Here is a 10,753-nt window from a genome sequence, read left to right on the forward strand (position 1 = left end):
CTTTGGAAGACGTGACTGAGGGATTAAGGAGGTCCTTAAAGTAAAAGTATTCCTTCCACCGTCCGACGACATCCCCAGTCGAGGTCAGCAGGCCTCCACCCGCACCGTAAACGGTGTTGGTGAGGCACTGCTTCCCCTTCCTGAGGCGCCGGACGGTTTGCCAGGATTTCTTTGGTGCCGACCGATAGTCCTCCTCCATGGCCTCCCCGAACTCCTCCCAGGCCCGGGTTTTTGCCTCTGCGACAGCACGAGCCGCGGCTCGCTTGGCCTGCCGATACCTGTCGATGACCTCCGGAGACCCACAAGCCAGAGTGGCCTGATAGGCCTCCTTCTTCAGTCTGACAGCATCCCTTACTTCCGGTGTCCACCACCGGGTTCGGGGGTTTCCGCCACGACAGGCACCGGAGACCTTGCGACCACAACTCCGAGCAGCCGCATCAACAATGGAGGCGGAGAACATGGTCCACTCGGACTCAATGTCCCCAGCCTTCCCCGGGACATGGGAGAAGCTCTCACGGAGGTGCGAGTTGAATACCCTACTGACAGAGGGCTCCACTAGACGTTCCCAACAGACCCTCACAATGCGCTTGGGTCTGTCAAGTCTGTCCGGCTTCCTCCTCCGCCAGCGGATCCAACTCACCACCAGGTGGTGATCGGTTGACAACTCTGCCCCTCTCTTCACCCGAGTGTCCAAGACACGCGGCCGGAGGTCAGATGACACGACAACAAAGTCGATCATTGACCTCCGGCCTAGGGTGTCCTGGTGCCATATGCACTGATGGACCTTGTGCTCGAACATGGTGTTCGTTATGGACAATCCGTGGCTAGCACAGAAGTCCAATAACTGAACACTGCTCGGGTTCAGATCGGGGAAGCCGTTCTTTCCGATCACCCCTCCCCAGGAGTCACTGTCATTGCCCACGTGGGCGTTGAAGTCCCCCAGTAGAACAACGGAGTCCCCGGTCGGTGCACTGTCCAGTACCCCTCCCAAGGACTCCAAGAAGGCCGGGTACTCTGCACTGCTGTGCAGTGAGAGACATGTCCCCCACCCGAAGGCGGAGGGACGCGACCCTCTCGTTCACTGGGGTGAACTCCAACACGTGGCAGCTGAGCTGAGGGGCTATAAGCCCACACCAGCCCCGCCTCTCCCCGCGGGCAGCACCAGAGAAGTGGAGCGTCCAGTCCCTCTCGAGGAGATGGGTTCCAGAGCCCAAACTGTGCGTGGAGGTGAGGCCGACTATATCAAGTCGATATTGCTCAACCTCCCGCACAAGCTCAGGCTCCTCCCCCCAGCGAGGTGACTTTCCATGTCCCCAGAGTTAGTCTCTGTGTCTGCCGCCCAGATCTCTCTGCACCGGCCCCTTATGGATCCTCCTTGGGGTGGTGGGCCCACGGGAGGGTGGCCCCACGTCGCTCTTTCGGGCTGTGCACTCCAAAGTAAATAAAGTGGTCGAATGTGTGAGGTGAGGTGAGGGTAGAAGGAGCGAAAGAGGAAGAACGTGATGTTCATTTCTCTTGGTCAATCATCAGATACAGTTAATCTTAAACATGTGGTTTGGAGCCGAGTTCAGACTTTGAAGAAACACATTTTTATAATTTTCTACGTTAAAGGCACTGATTAAAAGTCTGTATTGTTTATGTTATGAAAATTAATATTGAAATTATCCAAGATCAAATAAAATACCAAAACTCATGTGTTTGTGGGGGGGGGGGGGATTTTGATTATTATAATGATACAGTATAAAGTCTTACTGCCTAGCTTGAGAGACAACCTAAAATTGTATTACACTTTCACTTTTACCTGATCATGTCACTTCCAGACCATGAAGAGAGGAATAGTCTCTGCTCTCAACAGACTCTGTCACTGTAGACTCCTTCACACAGTCAGATCCGATCGACCACACAGAACTATGTGGAAAAACTTCCCTGGTTCTTCCAGAAACAGCAGAGCCACAGTCCAGGTCTCGACACACAGCAGCCGTTTCCCCCAGGACCCAGAGGTCAGAGGTCATCCATCGTCTCCACTCTCCTCTGTGTTTCTGCTCCACAGTCCCAGCACAGCGACTGGCCCCTCCCACCAGCCTGAGTGGCTCTGAACAAACGAGAGACAGAGTGAGCCTCGTCCTGTTACCTGAGCAGCTGAAGCTCCGCCCCTTTACCTGAGCAGGTGAGGTTGACAGCGGCTCCAGAGGAGCAGGTCCCTGAGCTGGAACGGGGACAGTCCATCAGAGCAGACTCATGGCCCTCACAGTGAAACGTCTGAAGTGCCACATGAGAGACCGCCCCCTGGAGGAGAGAAGGAGCCCCACAGTCCAGCTCCCTGCACAGCACCTCTGCACCCTGAAGGTCCAAGGCCCCTTCACAGACCCAGGTCCTGGACTGGTTCCAGATCTGCACTGATCCTGAGCACAGGCCGGATCCCGAGACCAGCCGCACCCAGTCTGTGGACACGTGTGTGACATCACCTCTCTGAGCCAATAGGACACACACATGTGTGACATCACCTCTCTGAGCCAATAGGACACACACATGTGTGACATCACCTCTCTGAGCCAATAGGACACACACAGGTCTTTGACATCACCTCTCTGAGCCAATAAAAAGCACACAGGGCTGTGACATGGAGGAGTGTGAGTGAAAGAACTTGGATGAAGCACAGAGGGCAAAAAGTCTAAAATCTAAAGAATAAAGTAGGTAGCTGTAAAGCAACAAAAACAACAACAACAGAGGGGAAAGAAGCTAAGCTTTAGCATCAAACTGTTTATCTGTTATATTGAGCCAATAATAATTATATAATGATGCCAGAGAGATTCAGCCTGAGGATTTAAGACTTTTACCTGAACACACCACCTCCAGACCCTCGGAAGCAGAAGAGTCTGTGCTGTCAACACACTTTGTCACTGTAGACTCCTTCACACAGTCATGTCTGATCAACCACACAGGACTCTGTGTAAAACCACCTCTGGTTCCTCCAGAAGCAGCAGAGCCACAGTCCAGGTCTCGACACACAGCAGCTGTTTCCCCCAGGACCCAGTAGTCAGAGGTCACCACTCGTCTCCACTCTCCTCTGTGTTTCAGCTCTACCGTCCCAGCACAGCGACTGGCCCCTCCCACCAGCCTGAGTGGCTCTGAACAGACAAGAGACAGAGTCAGCGCCTGAGCAGCTGAAGCCCCACCCCTTTACCTGAGCAGCTGAAGCCCCACCCCTTCCTCCTGACTTCTCCTCTTGGTGCTGAGGCTCACAGCAGCTGCACAAACCCTCCTGAGCCCTGTTCGCTCTCGTGTCATCTCCTGCTCTCTACAGGATGTTATCAAAGGGGGCAATTGGAGCGCACTTGTGCCTTGGCCAACCACATGCAATCATCTATTCTTTTTCTTTATCCGGGGCAAAGTTGTGGAGGCAGCAGACAGACCATGGACAGACTTACCGCACCTCAGACACTTCTTCCAGCTCTAACGGGGCGTTCCCAGGCCAGAGACATAGTCCCTCTGCTGTGTCTTGGGTCTCTTCTCTGTGGGACATGAACACCTCCCCAGCGAGGTGAACAGATGGAGGGGCAGTGGCTCTACCCTGAGCTCCTCCCGTATGACTGAGGTCCTCAGCCTTTCCCTAAGGGAGCGCCCAGCCACCCTGAGGAGAAAACTAATTTCGGTGAGAGTAAAAAGTAGATCTAGGGGTAAATCTCACTCCTCAGCCTCCCCGGTAAGGTCTACTCGAGGGTACTGGAGAGGAGAATCTGAGCGACAGTTGAATCTCAGATTCAGGAGGAGCTGTGTGGAGAAGGCTTTCAACCGTATCCCTCGTGGTGTTCTTTGGGGGTTGTTCTGGGTGAATGCGGTCCGGGGCCCTTTGCTCTGGGAGTCTGGGCTCCCTGGCTATTTGTTCCAGGAGTATGGGGTCCGGGGCTCTTCGCTCAGGGTTGTCCGGCCCCTGTCTAACTGGAACAGGAGCTGTGTTCTTTGCAGTAAGACCTATTCCCAGTGCATGTGGGATACCTCAGGGCTGCCCTTTGTCACTGGTTCTGTTCATTGTTTTTAAGGACAGACTTTCTAGGGGTCGGAGGGTGTCCAGTTTGGGGAACATAGGATCTCATCTCTGCTGCAGATGATGTGGTCCTGATCGCACTGCTCTCCTCATCACCTCCTCTAATCTCCTCCCTCCACGAGCAGCGGTAAAAATGAATTATCTGCTGCTGTGAGCGCTGTAAGACTCCTGATCTACTGCTGCATTCATGTGATACTCAGAGACCAGGACTTAATCATTGGACTTCCCATGATCACAGGGCTCATGAGAGAAGCTTGGAAAAGTACGTGAAACAGCAACAATGAGAGACATTTGCCTACCTTTATCTTGATCCGTCTCATTGGATTCAGTGGAAAGATGAGCGAAAAGTCTGATTGTTGTGACAGGACAGTTAAATGAGGAGATGTGCTGTTTGTTTTTGGCAAACAGCTGAAAAAGATAAGATAAGATACTTTTGGAAGTTCGACCGTGGTGGAGTGGTTGAGGTGACGGCACATATGTTAAATAAAGCCTCACCAAAAATATATACTAAAAAGCAGCATATATTTGATTTTTTTTAGACAAGACAAATCAAACCAAAAGAAAAGAAAACCTCCATAACAGCAGAAATAATCATGACAAAGAAAAGAGAAAAAAATACAAATAAATAAATAAAACAAAATAATAACACAACGAACAGACAAACACACAGAACAAACCCCTGCAGCCAGCGATGACGACAGCTCACCACCACCACCACCACCAACAACAACAACAACAACAACAACCACAACAACAACAACAGCCAACCACCCCTTCTCCTCCCCTTCCTTTCTCCCCCCATATGTCTCAAAGTGGACAGACTGAAGTCCATAGAGTGTGATTCTGTCGCAGGTGGACAGGACCATTAAGCATGCAAGTAGGTGTCAGTCACGTTTGTCTGTACTTGAACTGTCCAGTAAGATGTGTCCTGTGTAGTATTTTGTATTGGATGAGATGGAGGTTTGCATTGTCAAACATATTGTAGATGTTGTTGAAGATTTTGGTCCAGAAGCTAAAATCAGGGGAAATTCCCAAGTTATTTTTCATTTTTTTTAGTCTGATTCTATAATGATTCTGTAAATATTAGGTGTTAGTCTCTTTGTTGTTTTGATATTAATCAGTCTGGAGATTAGTGGGGGGAGGGGGAGACTGACTGACAGTTTTTGTGTTGCAAGTTGGTAATATTCCAGGTATCGTGTGTCTCTAATGCCAAACTTCTGGACCAATTGTGAAAATGGGAGCAGTGTATTGTCGTGAAATAGATGTGTAGATGTGTGATGCCTCTCTCAGCCCATGAGGGGAAGTGTGTGTGTTTTTTGTCTTGTAGCAGCATCTCCGAGTGTGTGACCGTAGCAGAGTGGTTAGCCTCAGTGTGAGTGTCTTTACCTGCTGAGCTGTTGTTTTCGGACAGGACCCCTGCACAAAGAAAGAAAGGTCATGTCACAAGATGGTGGCTGTTGGTATCATGACACAAAATGGCTGCAGTTCCCGTCATTGAAGCGCACAGGCCCATTTTATCAGTTTGATGGAAACAGGAAGCTCACTATAAACTCTGATTACACTCTGGGGTTTGACACATGTTTATTTACACATTCTTAAAACATATTTTCCCTAATAAAACACGTTTAACAACTAAAGAATCATCAGTGTGTCCTTCAGCTTTAGCCTGGTGAGCTGTGAATGTGCCCAGTGTTCTGCAAAAGGAGGACACAGAGTTTTGGGAGCTGTGTGTGAAATATGAAATGTGAGTCCTGGTTATGAGAAATGAGTTCAAGGAGATGGAGTCAAGTCAATGGTAATTCGAGTTTGATCCAAGCACAAAAAGGTTCATTTAAGTGTTTGACCTTTCAATGAAAGATGCTGCATTTCCCAACTAAAGGATAAAAAGTGCTTTGTTACTGGCCCCAGGCAGAACAACAAATGGGTTTATTTTAGTTTTTGTGCTATTGAAACAAATGTGCAGAAAGTCCCACTCTTCCTCTTCAAGTCCAAACGCTGTGATCAAAAGAAGTTGGATCAAATGTAAAAGGCTGAAAAACCAATAATGTTAATGTACAGGTCTAAAGTGAGGCAACTTTAGAAAATCATGTTTAGAATCAAATGATGAAGACAAACAGAATATTCAGTATTTACTATTGTATTCAATGTGAAATATGACTCCCACAATGTCCCTCTGACAAAGTCTGTATTTTTAATCTCAAACTGAAAATGTGACAAAAGTCTGAACATGATTCCACTTGTGGTGAAATATGTATTTTTGGAAGTCAAAGTGACATAATGTGGCTTTAAGAGGGACGACTGTGAGTGTCTTCTATGGTTTTGCTGCTAAAAATACAGAAATAATTTATTAACAAACACCAGGAATATATTTAATCATCCGCACATTAGAAATGACCAAATATTTTAAAAATGTTTCCAGCAGGTTTAAGACAGCGACACAAACAAAGAGAAAAGTAGTGTCATTACCCGAGAAGTAGAAGGACAAAACCAAGAGCAGCGCTCCCAGATCCATGTCCATTAGTCCAGTAACCAGGACTAAAGCGGGACTAAAGCGGGACTAAAACCGGGACTAAAACGGGACTAAAGCGGGACTAAAGCGGGACTAAAACAGGTCTGAACCAGGACTTAAAAGGTGTGAGTCTGGTCTATGAACGTTTCCTGTTTTTGACACATTATTTATCTCTTCATCTTTTGTGGTTTTCTCGTTTAAACCCAAAGCTCAGCCATGATCTGATGTTTTACATGATTTTAATGGAAATTGAACCTTAAGGCAAGACACAAGAGAAAATAATTTATTTATGTATTTATTAAACCAGTGAGGAGACAGGAGTCCAGTGTTTTTTACTGAAAAGGCAAGAGCACGTTTCATACACAAGGCAATTCAAAAATGCATTAAAATCACAAAGAAATGACAGAAACAAAAATACAATAAAATTAACTAAATAGAAAATTAAATAAAAAACACCTAGCCACAAAGGGTAACGTGTTTTCTGAGTCCAACTCCCTTTTAAATCAGTCCAACTGATTGTCTAAACTAATGGAATCACATAAAAGAGAAGAGTCCAAAGAAAAATCCTTTCAGTCTCATGCACAGCTGAACAAAACAGTTTTTAGCTTAGATTTGAACATTGTCAGAGTAGAACCTGTCTCACATCTTCAGGAAGAACTGAAACGCACCAGCAGGAGGCCGGTCAATGTTTAGTCCTGACTCTGGCACCAGCAGGAGGCCGGTCCATGTTTAGTCCTGACTCTGGCACCAGCAGGAGGCCGGTCAATGTTTAGTCCTGACTCTGGCACCAGCAGGAGGCCGGTCCATGTTTAGTCCTGACTCTGGCACCAGCAGGAGGCCGGTCCATGTTTAGTCCTGACTCTGGCACCAGCAGGAGGCCGGTCCATGTTTACTCCTGACTCTGGCACCAGCAGGAGGCCGGCCCATGTTTAGTCCTGACTCTGGCACCAGCAGGAGGCCGGTCCATGTTTACTCCTGACTCTGGCACCAGCAGGAGGCCGGTCCATGTTTAGTCCTGACTCTGGCACCAGCAGGAGGCCGGTCCCTGAGGTCCTCAGAGTCTGAGATGGTTCATATGGCACTAACATGTCTGAGATGTAATTTGGTGCTAGGCCATGGAGAGACTTGTACACAAGCAGAGCTGCTTTAAAGTCTCTTCTCTGAGCCACAGGGGGCAGAAAAAGAGGTCTCTGGTTAAATAAAGGGTAATAATGAAATAAATAAAATATTTTTTACTACTGTAATGCTTTTCGTATGATGGTTTTCATTTCCTCTGTGAGAGGAAAGTGCCGTACAAACACATTTTGATTGAATGATAATGACATTTTTCAGCGTAATTTTTAGAAAACTTATCTCTGATTCAATGTGACGCACGAGTCAAAAGTCTGTTATCAAACGATCAGGCCTCAGCTCAGAGCAGGCTGCTTGGTAGCTAAATGCTCTACCTCCTACTTTGCTTTTAGAGACTCTTGGACCACCAGAAGGCCAGCATTTTAAAGACGGCGTCCGAAGGCGGCATCCGAAGGCTACACCGTCTACGTGGTGACTCGATGGTACTGGCCCTCAGAGCTGCCTCTTCCCTCTGAAGCCTGTAGACGTGTGGGCCAGGGGCCGTCTGCAGCTGGAGATGTTCACCAGTCAATCTTTGTTATTAGGAGCAGTGACCGTCCAGTGATAACATGTTCTCCTCTCGTTGGCGCTCCTGTCGTATTCTACTCCAGTTTATGCTCCTGTCATGTTCTCTTCAAGTAGATCTGATGCCGCAGCATCAGGAGCTGTTCTACTCAAACCTTCTGTTCTCTGGAGTGCATCTAAATTATTTTATTAGGAATAAATATCATAATAATTCAAAATATGTAAGATTAATACAAGCAGCTTAAAAGGGGTTGTATAACTATGATCTGTAGGCTTCTGTGCGTAAAGGGTGCACGTAGGTGTAGACTCTCATATGTCTCCTGCAGTCAAAGCATGAGCAGCGTGGCGCTTCAATCCAATAAACTCAAGGCAACACGTGCGTGGACTCCAGCACACAGCCTCAACGTAACATTCTCTGAATGCACTGCCGTTTGTGGTTCATTTGAAAATCATATAAGTATGAACAAACCTTCTGGAATAAGTGAGAAGTGCAAGAATCTGGATGAATAAACGCGGAAATGCACAGTCCACACCCTTGTGTCGATTACCAACAGGAGCTGCATTGTGACTGGATATGCTGAAGTTATGTTATGGGAGAGTCAAGACAAGAGGCTCAACAACATGCATGGATTAAGACGCACAACTGAAGCGGCTCTGGGTGAGTTATTCCAACTATGAATGCCTCATTCGCATTAAACGATTGAACAAATACAGCCCATAGGCCACATGAGTCTTCCTGTTTTGTATCAGTCGTGGGGAAAAGCATGTACCGATGTTCCCCAATTCTTCAGTGTGGGGCAAAGCGGCCCCGGGGGAATACGGGACCTTTTTTTGAATATCAGGAACCAACGTTCCCCCATCCATAGAAAATGGGAAACATCGATACATTGGTACTGAGGAACATAGGAATAATTATAGGCAAGTACATCCAAAACAAGTAAAATACTGTACAAAAGCACCAAAAATGATCTGATTTACTGCAGGTGGATAATTAGATGAAGTACAGGTGTGTCTCGTCTGCAGCCCTGTGTGAAGCTGGTCACGCCCCCTGCCACGCCCCCTGTCACACACTTGCTCTGCTGAAACGAGACGGGGGAGGGAACACAGAAAACGGCTCACTCACACCAGCAGTGACAACCCTGCCTCCCTGAGCCCTGTTCGCTCTTGAGTCATTGCCAGCCTTCGACAGGAAGTTACCAAACCTGAATTTGCATAAAGTTGACTTCAGTTGGACTCTCCTTGTCACTTCTGCAGTGGAGATGAACGAGAACCGCTCTGTTGTGTCGCTCACGTTGCTCCTGGTTTGAGCTTATTGTAATCCGTCATTTTGAAGAAAAAAAAAGAATACCTTTGGAACATATGATTGGCGGCAGGAAAAAAGGCAATTATACTTACTGTGTCATTATAATTATTAGGCACGAGCCGAAGGACGAGAATCGTCCTGGTGAGGGACTCATTAAAATTGTATCCGGGGGCTGGAAAAACGCAAACATTTACTTGTAAACAAGGACGAACATGCCCAGGAGTGGTATCAAAAATTATAGCTCTAATTTTGATTAAAGACCCTGTGAAAAAATATTGAATTTTTGGAAAGCAGTCTACATTGTGTTTTTAAGTGCAGTTAAGTCAGTCTGGCTCAATATCTGACTACAAGAAGGCTAATCACCTCTCCTGTGTCCATTTGTCTAGTGAGGTAAAACAAGCAGTTCTTCTAAAAGTCGCCTAATTGGATGATCAGTGATTAAAAAGTGCTTTCTCCGACCTCATCTTCCCTGAGCAACAGCAGCTGTAGCAGCCGTGGAGGAGGTGGGTGGCGTTTTGTGCTTTGTGCTTATCCTCTGGCTGGGTTGTCATGGCAACCGTTTCTGCTGGCTTTCTCATGTTGCACCGTGGCATGTGTCAACGGGCGGTCAGCCTAACCACCATTTCAAGTCACCCGTGATCAATAGAGGAGAGTCTGCCATAAGAAGAGTGACTGGGATATGTTTAAAAAGGTCACCATGGTAACGCAGTGTTTTGCTTGGCTGGTGGCACATCGGGGAAGGTGTGTGAGCAGCGACTGGCCTTTCTTTTGCAAATGTCACACGCAGTATTATGCAGGTTTAGCAGTAAAAGGCATTCAAGATAAGTGAGGTAGAACAACACTAAATCTGTGACTTCAACATTATTACAGGTGCGTGGATCCATAAACAGTTGTTTTTTTTTGTTCTGTTTTTACTCTTAAATTTAAATGATGAATTTGTCTAGAATAATTGTACTTCCAGACAGGTGATGGCTGGGTGCACACTACAGGATTTAAAAATATTGTGCTTTTTTAAAGGAGCCCTTGTCCAGGTACTACTGATGGAAGATTGAAATGTGTAGCACTCTGAATTGTGTTCTTGGCGGAGCATACACATTAAAGTAAACACACTTCCATGTATAGTTAGTATAGGCTATTCTGGTTAACTCTATATGTCTCTCTCATGTTTGTATGAGGAATAGTAATGTCTATTATAACACAATATTCTGAGAGAGAGAGAGAGAGAGAGAGAGAGAGAGAGAGAGAGAGAGAGAGAGAGAGA

General features: G+C 46.9%; 1 protein-coding gene across 1 annotated transcript; it reads right to left on the reverse strand.

The window, feature by feature from the left end:
* Positions 1–1,805: 1,805 nt before the first annotated feature.
* Positions 1,806–6,557, reverse strand: LOC140347604 (CD5 antigen-like). The gene is made up of 5 exons (XM_072434140.1): positions 6,512–6,557; positions 5,432–5,461; positions 2,838–3,128; positions 2,160–2,441; positions 1,806–2,092 (listed from the first exon to the last, which is right to left on the reverse strand). The coding sequence occupies exons 1-5, from the start codon at positions 6,555–6,557 to the stop codon at positions 1,806–1,808; spliced, it is 936 nt and encodes a 311-aa protein (XP_072290241.1).
* Positions 6,558–10,753: the final 4,196 nt, after the last annotated feature.

The sequence above is a fragment of the Eucyclogobius newberryi genome, unplaced genomic scaffold, assembly GCF_026437365.1.
Source record: "Eucyclogobius newberryi isolate DKJ021-1_F unplaced genomic scaffold, fEucNew1.0.hap1 SCAF_11, whole genome shotgun sequence".
Lineage (NCBI taxonomy): Eukaryota > Metazoa > Chordata > Actinopteri > Gobiiformes > Gobiidae > Eucyclogobius > Eucyclogobius newberryi.

Coding starts and splice junctions, on each gene's coding strand:
- LOC140347604 (XM_072434140.1), bottom strand. CDS start 6,557: ATGGATCTGGGAGCGCTGCTCTTGGTTTTGTCCTTCTACTTCTCGG. Junction 3,129..5,431: donor CGAAAACAACAGCTCAGCAG/GTAAAGACACTC, acceptor TTGTCTGTTCAG/AGCCACTCAGGCTGGTGGGA. Junction 2,442..2,837: donor TCTGGAGGTGGTGTGTTCAG/GTAAAAGTCTTA, acceptor ACGTGTCCACAG/ACTGGGTGCGGCTGGTCTCG.